This window comes from Melopsittacus undulatus, chromosome 1 (assembly GCF_012275295.1).
Source record: "Melopsittacus undulatus isolate bMelUnd1 chromosome 1, bMelUnd1.mat.Z, whole genome shotgun sequence".
NCBI lineage: Eukaryota > Metazoa > Chordata > Aves > Psittaciformes > Psittaculidae > Melopsittacus > Melopsittacus undulatus.
Window position 1 is genome coordinate 72,119,481 of NC_047527.1, and position 14,465 is coordinate 72,133,945.

Genomic DNA, 14,465 nt, shown 5'->3' on the forward strand with positions numbered 1-14,465 from the left:
GAATGCATGAGTTTGGTTGCAGGTGACATATCTTTTACCTACAGTTGTAAGGCAAACTTGGCCTTTACTGAGCAGATTGTTAGGGAAGCTTATTATTTTAGAATAAGCCTTGGTGAATCAGATCATTATCAAGGTTGTCGAGTCATTTCTTATGCTTAGAACAAGAATGAATTTGATCTTGGTTCAGATTGGAAGTGGCAAGGGTAACTAAATCGCAGTTTATGACTTGGAGTTCCACCTGCTCCCTTCATGAGGAAGGTTGTTCCTCATTTTGAGCTGTGGGCATGCACAGAAGTTCTAAACCTTAAATTCGGTGTCTTTTCTTTGAAAGGAGACTAATTTGCAACACTGTTTATGCTTCATGTTGCTTGCTTTATGTCTTGATAGCTCATAAATACAGGAAGTAATTAGATTTGAGATTGGCAGCAACTATATTGGGATTATCTGATCTAGCCTTAGTGGCTGCCCAGGTTATTCATTGTAGCTTTTCAATACCTGGTATTTATCATTAGAACCTACAAATATGTGTATATGAAATATATTTATTAAAATACACAAATGCATTAAAATTAGTGTCTGAAAGAGCCCCTTTAATGCTTAATGTTGCAAGAGGTATTTACTAGATAATATCTTAATGTAAAGGGATCTGCTTAAATATTAGTTCATGGTCTTACCTTTACCTTTTCAGACCACATTCTTAAAACTGCTTCAGGTAATGGAAGGCTACCTGACAGGGTGGAGATACTGTACTGATAGCGAGTGATAGAAATCTTAGACATGCTCTTTCAGGGATGAAGACTTTGTATGAAAGAATGAGAAGCGAATTATACATGAAATCACACACCATTTTTATCTACTGATGTATCAGATAATAAGGTCTGAGTGATTCTATTTCTTTCTTTAAGAATAACACTTGGGTTATATGCCTTAACTAATTGATCTGTACACGGTGTCAAAAGAAGGATGCTCAGGTATGTAAGATGGGATCTACTAGTGAGAAGGATTTCTCAGAAGAAAAATCTATTCAGGGCAGCAAATGCAAATATTTGGCCTTCTGGTTTCTTCCAGTCTGTTGCTTTCTGGATTGTGCAGGGCCACCTTTGTACAGACATGGCTGTTACAGTTCACAGTAGTCCGTGTGGTAGCTCTGGCTTCTGTACCTGCTTTTCAGCTGCAGTTCAAGTCAAAAGCTCTGCAGATTGTGTAATTGAATAAAATATGTTTATTCAGATATTTTTATGAACTGATTACAGGTGCAGAATGAGGCAACCCAGGAACCTAGGCATGCTATGGCATGAGCTATCCTGCCTCTGTTCTCAAATCTGCTTCAGTCAAGACTCATGCACAACTTTGTTGGTGGTTTAAACTAAACTGCCTGAGTTTGCCATAAGTGGATTAGGGAAGGCTTATGATTTCTTTTGCCGGCATGACAGTGGAGGTGGCAACAACTGATGAAAGGAGTATCTGACAGTTTGTCGCAGCAATGTCTTCATTTTGGTGTAACACCATGCAAGATGCATATCAAATGTAGCTGCCTTGGCACTAGATTAGCCTAAACTAACGTAATTTGATTGGTTATGTATTCTTGAATTCCTGTTATGTGAATTTATAGAATCATTTAGGTTGGAAAAAGACCCTTAAGATCATTGAGTCCAACTTTAGATGGAATTGAATTTAATGGTAGGTGCAATTGTGTGTGTTTAACCACTTCTATATATTCCATACCTCTGTTGCTTCTCAATTTAGTTCTGTCTTGTGTATATGTTTAGCATGCCATTATGTGGAAGGTGGCATTGTTGTAGGACACAACAATGCATCCTGACCCTGGAAAACCTGTACTGAATTAATAATTGTTTTTCCAGTAGCATTAACATTTTTTGTGTTCTGATTTCTTTACTGCCGCAATACCTTGTTCTCTATTTAGTTGCCTTTGGACAAAGTTGGTTGTGAAGCCGTCTGCTGCTTTGTAGTGCAGCTCTGAATTTAACTACAATATGTTTCTTACTAGATTTGCTGTCCTAGGCCCACGTTGTTTTCTATGTCAGGACAGTCCAATTGCAAGTATGCCACTTAAAGAGCCTTTTATAATTTTGAGCTTAGTAACCATTGGATACTGCAGCAGTGCATTCAGAACAAGATAGTTATTTCAGTAAACAGGAAATATTTCCTGATAATTTTTTATTTTACCTTATAAATTACTGAAGAAATTGTGTTCCTCAAATGCTCTGATTATGCTTTGATTATGCTGCTAAAGTGGCATTATGGTTGGAGAATCTTGAAGGACTAAGATGTATTCTCAAGTAGTATAGCCAAGGCTATTTTATTTTTCCTCTGGATGGCAGACCTCAGTACATTTATCTATAATGGCTTGCTGGAGAATACTTCAGCAAGTGAATGGTGTTCCTCTAAAGTCAAATTCAGCCTCATTGGATTTGGTCCTGTGAAGGATAGAGTCTTTTACTCATCAATTGTCAAAGAAGATTTTTCATTAAACCCTGTTCATGGACTCTGATCTAATTTTTAGGCTTTAAATAAACATGTTCAGTGGTTCATTCCTTTTCAGTGTTCTTAGACCATTTCAAATATCATTCTAAATAATGCTTGAATAAGGGAACCTTTTACTGTAAGCAGCTTTCTACCCACTCAAGCTCTAGCCTGTATTTTATACAGGCAATTTGAAGAAAGTTTTCTTCCTGTTTCTTAAATTGAGTGGTGACAGTGAACCTTTAGTGTCTGGTGCCAAATATATCTACAGAAAAAAAACCCAAGTTTCTTCTTGCTAGAAATAGCAAGATCTTTCTGGGTGTTAAATGGGAGACTGATGCTTGTACGTTGTCACCGATACAGATCTTTGGCATGTTGTTAAATTCTGCAGTTTCTTACACATGACACTGGATTTGGAAGGAGTTCTGCTATAAATGCCGTTCATGCTTAAAGAGGGGCAACCAAGAAGTGCCACTAACTTGATCAAAATACAATTTCATACTAACTTCTGGAGCCCTCTATGATAGATGTGACAAAGTGGTTTATCCTGTGGAGCTAAATAATCTCTGTGAGCTGGTTTATCAATCTAGTTTTGATAAGGTCAAGTGAGGGTTGATGATGTAAGTATACCTGGCCATGTGAAGATAATGTGGTTGTGCAAGTGGAATTTTAAGCTGAATTTGTCCTGCAGGAACTCTACTGGTAAGTGAGACATGATGCTTTAAACTTGGTAGATTCCCTCTTAGAAGACAGCTCTAAGAACTTTAAGCTGGTCTGTATTTTTCTTTCAGGCACTGGTACACGGGTATTTTGAAAGTGGTAAATTGAATGCATAATATTGTCATTCATAAGGTTAGCTTCTTTTATTGACGCAAGCACGTTTAGTTGTTCCTCACATGAGTAAGATGGGCTAACCAATTTAAACATAGTTAAGCTGTATTGTTAAGGTTTCTGAGCTGTAAGTATGAATTATTTTCTGGTCACTGATATTAAAAAAAGATGATCTGATGACTGTCACATTATTTCAGGAAACGACGTTGGCAGAAGTTCTTACGGTGCCATGCAAGTGAAACAAGTGTTTGATTATGCCTACATTGTTCTTAGCCATGCAGTATCACCACTTGCAAGATCATATCCAAATAGAGATTCTGAGAGGTAATTAGTCCACTTTTTGAATATCTATTTGTCTATATAATCAATTAGGAATGTTTGGGTCTAAATAAATAAAAGTAATATTGTTATTCTTTAACTGTGGCTGTATTGATATCTGCCCAGGAATTCAGGCTACCCAGTGGTGTAAGAGTGGTGTAATACCTCAGTGTGCAGCACTGAAATTCAGACAGGCTGACAAAACCCAAGATGTGTCTAATGTGAGGTTCTCTTAGTGTGGAAAGGATCCAGAAGATAATTGGTCTTTCTTCAAATATTCTGCTTGAAGTGTTTCAAAAGAAGGTCTGCTTGTTTAATGCTGGGAATGATGAATGTCTGTACTATGGCACAAAGAAATGTGTGGTCAGATTGCTTGTTTAGATACAAAACTAGACAAGGTTAGAAGTTTCTCTTGTTCTTTAATACGTGCTCCCATAAGCTGTTTTAAAAGGCTGAGTATGTAATGAAGCTTTGAAAAGAATCAGTTCAGCTTGGCCATAATGTCAGAACTGCCATTAAAAGCAGCATACTTCTAAGCATGCTGTTTTTAATGCAGTTCTTAATGTCTTTCATAGAAACACTGTGTAGCTAGTACTGTCTCAGCTCTCGACATTTGCAAGTTTTCCTTTTTTTTTGAAAAGAGGAGGAGAAAGAAAATGAAGGTGTGTCAGCCATGTTGCATTTGCATTCCATCTGCTCTAGCATCTGTTACACTAACTCTCAGTACAAACTGGGACTAGATTAGAGGATGTCTCTTTCCTGAGACTTCCTTAGAATCCCAATGGCTTTGTGCTGCCCAGCTAATTGCAGGAAGGGATGAATGTAACACATCACATAAACCAACTAGATACAATTCCAAGGTCTAGTCAAGCTGTTAACTTCCAGGGCATTAATGTCATTGGAAGGCAAAGTAGTTCTCCTATAGTAGGTTTACCACAAAGAGTCTTTCACTTATGGATTTAAAACTGGCCGTATTCTAATAGTGCCCATGAATCTCCAAGTTTTCTGTGGTTTTAAATTCACAAAGATTGAAATAGCACTTGTGCCTGTGATGGAGATAGAATTATACATAGTGTTACACACATTTGAGACTGCTGTTTTAAGCCAGATAAACTTTTTATCTTTTAAATGTGTACTTGATGGCAGTTCTTGGTACTGAATGAAACTTCTTTCATACAGAAGTGTAGATAGGACAACCTGGGGATTCCTGAAGATTTGCCTGTGTCTTGGGTCCTGGCCTTCACGAACTTCTTTGTGGTTCCAAATGATACAGTTATCATCTTATGAGATACTCGTGTTTATTACAGACATCAAAAAGTATATTTGTAAAATGCATTTAATGGAAGCCTCAGATGTGAAGTGCACATGTTGATGACATGTACACTTCTTACTGTATTTAGGAAAATGTTTGAATTTTGTCACAACTTCAGACCTAGGAAGAAGTCCCAGCAATAGTGTTCAGGTGTTGTACACTGCGCTATCTGTGCCAGTGATGTCTAAGTCTTGGAACTCATCATGCCAGTGGCTGCTATTCTGTCTTTCCCCACAAAAGGGAATGGTGTGACAAGAGGACCAGCATTCAATAAAGTCCTGTGCAAAAGTAGTTCCTCCGGCATCAGTCTTGTCAATGCCAAAGGACCTGTAGGTGGATGATGAGCTGTTTGATAGCAAGTTTGTTTCAAAACTGCAGCAGCAGTCCATGGTCAGTCTCAGTCATTATTTCATGTGCTTTGGTGATCCAGGTGTATTTCAGATCCTTTTTCCACCTGTTTGGCAGAATGTTCCAGGGTCTTTATACAGACTTTTCTGATGGCCTGACTTAAGTAGCCTTAGCCATGCAGAAGCCCTTAGTACTGATCCATTGTTTTATCTTTCTAGGCTTGTTAGTGAGAGGTTAAAGTGTGAGCAGTGGGTTCCCTTTAAAAGCTGTGACTAGCTGTATGACATTCCACTAAAAGGATCAACAGAGACCAAGCAAAGAGCACTTGAAAGGCTAGGAACTTGCAGGAGGCTGAACTCCCAAGGCTGCCTTGAGTTTATTTAGTTCTGTCATAACTGGGGCTAGCTTTCCCCTAAGTGGAACGGTTTGTTCGTGAACTACCTGGTAGGTTTGAATTCATATTGGCTCTTTACAGGGAGAATTTTTATGTACAGAATTCTGTTTTGTAGATAACAGTCTCAGTAGATTTCAAATCTTTCTAGATGATCATTGTTGCCTCTCTTTTTCAGGGCTGGTCCAACTCAAAGGAGCACAAGCCTAAATTAATTTAAGGTTTTCTAGCTAGCTGCTGATTCTGATATTCCCAGTTTAGAAAAAAAGTCAGATTTTGGTCCTTCAGCATAGGCCTTATTCCTGCTCATGTTCTGTAGTAGCAAGTCCCACAGAACTGTAAAGGGTAGATTCAAATCACTCTTACCAGCATCTTCATTCAAGTGTCCAAATATAGTATCTGGAATATAATGGGGTTTGCAAGCTGTCTTCTGTCTTTGTGGAAACAGCAGTTAGCTGAGTCCTGAAAGTAGTTCCTACAGCTACAGAAATTTCCTTAACACTATTTTGTCTCCAGCCTATATCAGCCATCCTCCTTCAAGATCAGCTCAGAAGAGGTTGGTAAATAGTTCAGTAGATTTTATTAGAGCAGAAATTCCCATCTGATAGGGAGATCAGAAGCAAGGGAAGCATTAGAAGTTCACATCTGGGGGAAGATGCCGAGAATGGTATTGTACCATTTGACGACCATAATTTAGGCCTAGCTGGATGTAACAAAGATGCATTTTTTGGTGTTAATACATGTATCTATAGATAAAGCTGTTGGCTTGCTTGTTGCATGGTTCAGATACAAACACATGCTCAGACTGCATCTCTAAACAGCAGTGTAGCCACATTAGGGAGGCAGAAGATTTCCTATGACACAGGGAATGGAAGATTGGTTCTGCTTTGAAATGGCTTTTCAGTTATAACTTAAGACTTTTGAATCCTTGCTTTGTTTCCTAGAGTTGCAGATTGGTAACAGGTTCCTCCTTGTTGGTGCCAGACATGTGGTGCAGATGAATGAGGGAAAGGGACTGTCATGCCACAGGTCAGAGTCTGAGGCAGCCTTGGCAGGGTTTTGTTACTGCATGACTGGAGTTGTCATATACAGGTGATAATCTTCAAAACAGCAATAGTCTGGGCCATACAGAAAGTGAGCTTTCCATCTCTGTGCTTGAAAGCTGTTTGGTCTTTTCCTAGTGTACAGTACAACTGATCTAACTGCTGACAGATCTGTATATTAGATTTGGATTGCCCCTGCTTGGCCAAGACAGTGCTGGGGAGGTGCCAAAGGGAATGTTAAATTTTCCTGTTAGATCTGCTGACACAGAAAGCAGAAATGTACTGTCTGAAACAGTCCTCCTTTTGCTTCACATCTCAAATGGTGGGTGGGTGGCTGTCATTAGAATGCATGCAGTCTCTTTAGAGAGGTATCAGCAATATCAGCTTTTTCTGCACAGAATATTTGTCTGGGTAAAGGTTTTAGTGTTGTATGGGTTTTTGGGGGGTGGTATGTTTGTGTTTTTTATCATTATGCTCATGCTTCTTAGTCTGCTTTTATATATTGTCCTTTTAATACCAGGGCCGTATTTTGTAAGCTCAGTTAAGGCCTACCTGAACAGTTATTCTGACTGTTCTTTCACAGAGTATGTGAGTTTTTTATTCCTGCTCTGGTGCTCACTCATTCATTTGGAGCCCAGATGGAGGTTTAGGTATTTGATTTTACTGAATCTTATGTCATCAATCTGGGCCTATTATAAGATTTACTTGCACTGTAGTTGTGCTGTAATGACAGCTAGAAAGTGTCCCTATGACCTGAAGGCTTGCAATGTGTAAAAAGAGGAGTTTCTAAGCTCTTATAAAATAATTGAGGTATGTAAATAGCTTATTCCTAGTTTTACTATATGGTAATAGTAAGGGAAAAACCTTAGAGGGGTATCTTTCATAAGAGAGCTGTCTAATTTTATGAACCAGTTAACTGGATAACCACATCTTCGAAACAAGAGGAGTTGTGGGAGTGTCTTGTATTTCTGTAGAAATTCTGGGCTCAGCAAAAAAGAAAAACACCAAACCCCAAAGTGTGAAATTTCCTTATACTAGTGGTGGGTTACATTAATAGCTTTTTTGTTCCCAGGCATTTTCAGTTTGGAAAAAAAGAAAATATAGGCACAATTTTTAAATGTTTATTAAAAACCCAACAGTCCGCTCTTCTCTGATACTGTGGATGTGCTTGAGTCACATACATATGAAATGGTGTACTTGAGAGCAGTATCTACTTGATTACACTTCTTTGCTGCTATATTAAGTATGTGACAGTATAGCCTTAATTACCTTTCAGTTTCTTATGTCTCCTAATGAATGTTTCTAATTTTGGCGTACAAGCAATGTAGCATAGATCTGCCTTAGAACTCCTGAGGTTATAACTTGGCAAATTTCTCTTATTTTTGTAGAATTATTATCTTACCATTTTTGGTAAAATGAGAGGCTGGGGCTTTGATCTCTGAGTGTGTGTAATCAGTTAATGAGAGAAGAGATTTCGACACACAGGTTCTGTATGTTTTAACTCTGCTGTGATTGTTGGTGTAACAGTAGTTTCACCATTTATACCTATTTGACAGGAGACATTTTTGGTGTATCAGTCACCCAAGCTGATAAAAATACCATTCTGTATCATTCATTTTCCTTCTGGTGTATGAAGTATGAAGTATGGTTGATTTGTTTCTGGGAAAATATTCCAAGAAGCTTCAGACTTGACAGACTCCTTCATAAAAACATGTGTTCTTCCATGTTCATTTTCTGGTTCTAAAAACACAGCTAGTAGTAGTTGGGAAATATATAGATTATTCTGGAGTAAAAGCTCAAATCTTTCTTAAGGCATTCTCAGATGAATTTTTTTGGTTCAAGATTTCTTTCTCTCTCCTGGTGCTGAAGAGACCCAGCCTGTCTGAGTCCCATACTGGCATTACTGTCTTCAAAACTGCAGCTTCAGGGCCACAGCTTATCTCTGCAGTATTTGTCATCCCTGTCTTCATTGTGTCTCCTCTGGCTTCCATTTTTGAGACTGAGAATCCAGAACTGCACTGAGTATTTAAAATGCTGTTACATCATGGAGTATACATTAACAAAATACTGTTCTCCTTTTTATTTGTTCCTTTCTGAGTGTGCAATACTTAGCTATTGAACTGTGGTTTCCAAAGAGTTATCTGTTACAACACAGATCTTTAGCTGCTGAGTGGTGACAATCTGCATGTAAATGTCAAGATTTTATTTTCCAACATGCATCATTTTATTTACATTATGTAAATAGAATGGTGGATAACATTAATTCTGTCCATGAGGGAGGCCCTTCTGCAGCTGTTAGACTTAAAACTTAGTTAAGCAAATATTGAACCAAATAATATTACAATGCTGGGTTGCTTTTTTCAGTAATAACATCTTGACATGTCTCTAAAATTGGAAGACTAAACATGGAATGTGTGTTATCTGGTGTTGCATGAAGTAGTAATGTTTAAACCAGTAGGAGAATTAATGCTCCTTTTTAAAGTGTTACTATAAAATGACCTAATAAATGTAGTCCAGATACATTTAGGCGATGTATGTCCTCCTTTTCCATTATGCCTAAACAGAGTGAAAATTCCAGTACAGGTACAGTGTACATTTATAATGTGAAATACAAAATAACTGTAACCACTGAAGAGTTTCAAAACTAAAATAACATCTACTTCTCCAAGATGGTAATTTGTCAAAGCCCAGTTTTGTACAGTAGTCATTCATTCATGTATCTTTAGAGTATGGACTTCAGTGTTTCAGCCACTAGTCCCTGATGAAAGGAAAGCTTGAAAGTTTAGTGCTCGAACAAGGATACAACTCCTGCTCAAGTAGGAGTATAATTCAAATAGCTGAATATTGGGAAGGCATGTTGGAAAAACATTGTTTTGTAGTTGTTCATAACTGGTCCGTGTTCAGCAGGACCACGTGGGCTTTTTTTCTGTACCATTTGCTGTTAAGAATTTTCTTAAATTCTAACTTTGGTTTTGGAGCCAGTCTGTTTCTTGCTTCCACTACTTCACGATCCATGGTACTTCCTTTATAATTGTGGGGATCTTACACCTTTTAAGCTGTCTTGCAATTCTGTAAGCAAAGACTAATGAAGCTGTCTATAGCTTGAGGAGCTGGGAGGTTAAGGTCTTCAGTGTGTCTTGTAACTGTTGTAATCCAGATTCTGTGGAAAAATACCTTCTGCATTGAGAAAAGCAAGAACCTGTAAATTGCTTTTATCAAGTACACTGGTATCTGCATGTATGATCTTGGTAATTAAGATGCACTCCATTTAGAAATACAAAGTAAAAATGTTACCTGTGGTCAGGGTTTGCATGGTAGTATGCTAGAAAATAAGTAACATACTAATTTAAAACTTGTGACACATCGGTGGGTTAAATGGTATGCTAAGGAAATGAAATTTCAACAGGATTCTTTGGTTAGGGTTATATTAAACTGACTTTTAGCATAATTTGATTGCTTGTTGAAATGCCTGCAAATATGTAACCAACAGTCTTTGTTTAATACTTAATTGAAAAATTTTTTTAGCACATTAGGTAGAATCATCAAAGTGACCCAAGAAGTGATTGACTACAGGGCCTGGATTAAAAAGAAGTGGGGGAGCAAAATTAATTTATCACCTGAACTTGGTAGGTATAGCAGGAGTCTTTGAAACAAGCATAAATTTTTTTCTTGAATTTGATGTAATTCAAAGTACTCATGCCTTGAAATTAATCACTTTCAGAAATGGAGGGAAAAGTAAAAGGAATTTGTAACTTTCTAACCCAAGACTAGTTTTCTCTGAGCCTATTTTTCGGTTAGCTTGTTAAATCGCAACTCTTAGACTTTGAGGCCCACGTGTTTGTATTCTCTTCTCTGAAGTGATGCTTATGTTTTCTGTTAACAGATAATAGGTTGAAAATAAGAGACCAGATAGCTCCGTGCAATGGAGAACAGCAACAAAACAGAGACTCAGAACCATCCTACAACCAACGCTTGGCTTTGTCATTGACTAGTACACAACAGTTATCATCAGGCTCATCAGCCTCTTCTGTATCATCACTCTCCGGCAGTGACATTGTAAGCTTTTCCTTTTAATGGGTTAAAATCACCAGAAGCAGAGTTTATAATTCTCTTCAAAGCCTTTACTGATACAACAGCAGTTAATGTGATACTATCCCTAAGCTGTACAGCAAATTAATACCTTCCCCTTCTCAGAGCAATTACTGAAATAAAATATTTTTTTTCAGTTAATTAAACAGGTCTTAATTCCATCCTAAATCTTTGGTACTCTTTGCGGTAGTCATTAGATTTAACAAAAATACAAAACCCCAAGTTAACACTAGCTAATTAAGTAGAAAAGAATACATTTTCATAAGTCTTCCCATCAGGCAAAATCTCCAATTGTCAGATTCTGGTCCTTTTTTCCTACACCCCAAATGGAGCATGAACATCTTATCGTGCTGAATAATATTCTTTACTATATTTGGGCAAGCAGTCAGTTCAGGTTTTAATAGTAAGGGGGCCCTCATTTGTGAAGTCTTGCTATCAGCTTTCTTCTTTGAAAATAATTGCTGGGCTTTATTGTAACTTACTGTAAGAGCAGGCTGTAGTCTCTTCAGGTATGTTCCCAGAATCTTAAGATTCTGTAAGGTGTTTTTGTTTCAGTACAGTCAGCACAGAATTGGACAGTGCAGATTATAAAACACAAAATTGCATTGCATGGCATGAGGTGCTCATTATAAATCTACTGAAGAGGTATTAACTGGAACAAGATATAATAGTCAGTTAATGACAATACTGAATAACTGGATAATGCCAAGAGAGGTCCAAGTACCTGTTTGTTGACTGATTTAAAAAACTAGTCTAATATGGAAGTAAAGGTTGGGAATTGTATTCACCAAAAATATAGTAACTTTGGAGGGACAAGTGCCTTGTATATAGGTTCTGGTTGCTTTCTGCGATGCATTTACACTACAGAATTTTCTGTGTTGAATTGTCTTTTCACTTGTTTGGTGGGTATGGTAAATGTTTTAGTTACACCATCTGTCTAATGGAAAAAGAACAGCATGATGCTTGCCAGTGATACTTCTAGCCATGCTTTTGGTTTGAGTATGTCAGTGTGAAAGATTTTGCTGTAATAAGTTTTAGGGAAAAATGCAAATATTTCCCTAGGATTTTTCCCTCACAGCATAACAGGTAGTGAGTGGTTGTAACCTCCTGTTACTCCTTTTTTGCCTGATGTTGAAGATGAAACTTTATTGCCTGATGCTAGAGAAATTAGAGAAAGGTGAAGAAGAAGCTCTCAACAAGAAAGACCTGCAGTCAGTTTGGGCATCCACAATATAAATGGAAATGCTACCCTGTCTAACAAAATAAAAAGCCTTATGCCTATGTGCTTGTGACAGACCATAGTTTAAGCCCTCGTCTTTTATTGTATTATGTCCTCACCAGACTGCCAGCATGTTATCTTAATTTGGAATGGAATGGCAGGTTTCTGACAAATAACTGGTAAGTTGAACATGGATATATGAAGGTGAGCAAGTTCTGGTTGAACAGTCTTGAGCTGCAACTAATTCAGGAAGAGAAGCCTATTGTGCCAGAGTCAAAGAGCCCGTCTGTGGCATGATCTAGCATAATCCTGTGCCGAGGTTCCAGCAGAGGAATATCTAGCATATGTGACAGCTGAGATTTATGCCAAAACTTCTGCTGCACTCCAAATAGGTATGAATTGGTGAAGTTTGGTACCAGCTTCAGAATAAGGGAGTATGAATATAGTGCATCTCATCACTGTAGAGCTATAGGTAGAGCTAGCTCTGATCTTGTGGAAGGATTGTTCTTCAGGAATGATTCTATATTCATTTAATCTTCTGCACTTCTCTGATACTGGAGACTGAAAGCAAGGTACAGATTATAAAGAAAATGCCATAAGCAGAGAGATCCTTGATGGACAGCTTGATCTTTTCCCATTAGTTAATGGCAAAATATTCATCCCTGTGATGTCACTGTTTACTTTAAGCACAAGATCTGCATCCCGACACTGTCTCTGGAGATGTGTTTTGAGTGACTGCAGAGTATCTTTTGCTGTGTATCAACTACAAGATCCTAGCTGTCAAATTAGAGACTTGATGGTATATTTGCTTTTCAATTTACTGCTCAAGTTTCACTGGTAATAGTAATCAGCTTCATCTTAACCTTTGAGACCTGCCTGCCAATATAATTGAAGTCAACTCATGTATGCTGAGGAAGAGGAAATAGGCTTGTCAACTTGTGACTTTATTTGGTCCTATTGCCCCTCCCCGAGCTCCAGCTTCTACTGAAGTTCAAGTATTCCAGCTGTCCACTCTAGCACAGAGGTAACTATATTGTGAAGTCATTGCGTCACTGTACACTGTAAGTTTGGAGGCCTTGCATATATTTGTCAAAATGTCCTGAAAGCAGTATTAACAGTATATGCTAAGCATACAAGCATTATCAAAGCTCATAGAGATCCTAGAATTCCTATTAAGCCCTATGGTTTAACAGTTGTTCATAATAGTGGTCAATTTAGTTGGGTATAATACAGCATTCTGTATGGTTTTTAAATGTTTGCTTCCTTGAAGGTCTGGCAGCATTACTGATTTTGCCTTATTCTGTAAATATGGCTCAGCAGCTGAATAGGCAAGGCTCTTGGTGTCTTGTGCTTACAGACACTTCAGAGATAGCAGTGGTTATACATTTATTCAAGGAGCAGGTGTCAGAATAGAATAATGAAAAGGAGCAGGTTTTTCTGGAGACTGGATTGCCATAAACCAGATCTAATATTTTGTAGTCACCCTGTTGACTTCTGTGCATACTCAGAATGTAAGAGCTTGAAGTTGCTGCCCTGAGTTCTTTGCGTTCCTGCTACTGCTTTCCTTCCTTTGGAGACCATACTGATGGAGACCATACTTTCGAAGATGAGAACTTGTGTATCACTGAGGAACAAGAGAGCTGCCTCCTTCGAGGACAGCCTTCTCTTTCTCCACATATTTTATATGTGTACACTTTTCTTGAGTACGCTGCCTTAAGTTCAGGAAGGTGATTGCTTTCATTTGTGCATATCCAGGACTAGCTTGCAGGTGAACACACTTCTGGCCCACTATTGGCACAGCCCAAAATGAAGAGCTTGATCTGAGACTAAATCATAACTGCTATAATCCACATCCTTTCATGGATTTTCTAAGGCAACAAAACTATTTACAGAATGGCTTTTGCTAGCACTGTCTGCCTAATGAAATTGTAGTTGTGTTGTTTTTCATAAGTGTCCTAGCAAACAGTGAAGTCTTAGCCACAAAAGAAAGCTTTCATAAGGGCTGGTAAATTTTGGATCTAACACTGTGTAGGAGAGAAATCTGTCTCCTGGTATCACTATTACTATTAGTGAGATAGCTGTTCAGTTTATGGGTTTGTCTTACTGTACATAATACAGAACTCTGACTTTCTCACTGATACTTCTAATGCAGTTCCTTGCAAAATACTAAAGTGTCCACCATGTTACGTCAGCTCAGTGAAGAATGTGAATATTAATGATCAGAGGCAAACTGAGGAACACATGGAAATAAGCCTATGGATACAAGGAATCCAGTTATCAGGATGTATTTGACTGTGTGTACATTTCTCTGGATTCTGTTAATTATAAAACTGATCTATGTAGTAAGTCTTTTCTGAATAAAATATTCTGCTGTGCAGGTATTTAAGATACCATATGCTGCCTGACAGAAAGGCGCATTATGTGTTCTTC

At 38.0% G+C, this 14,465-nt stretch overlaps 1 protein-coding gene across 5 annotated transcripts in view; it reads left to right on the top strand.

Annotated features, from left to right (window-relative positions):
- TENT4A (terminal nucleotidyltransferase 4A) overlaps window positions 1-14,465 on the top strand; it is a 58,233-nt gene that overhangs the window by 24,518 nt on the left and 19,250 nt on the right. For 4 of the 5 annotated variants that reach the window (XM_034061265.1, XM_031052850.2, XM_031052851.2 and 1 more), the window contains exons 8-10: window positions 3,513-3,639; window positions 10,253-10,353; window positions 10,611-10,783. In XM_034061265.1, coding sequence (XP_033917156.1) covers window positions 3,513-3,639; window positions 10,253-10,353; window positions 10,611-10,783 — 401 coding nt within the window. Of the gene's footprint in view, window positions 1-3,512; window positions 3,640-10,252; window positions 10,354-10,610; window positions 10,784-12,157; window positions 12,215-12,722; window positions 12,741-14,465 lie in introns of those variants that run through there. The other variant, XM_031052853.2, reaches the window with a different exon arrangement.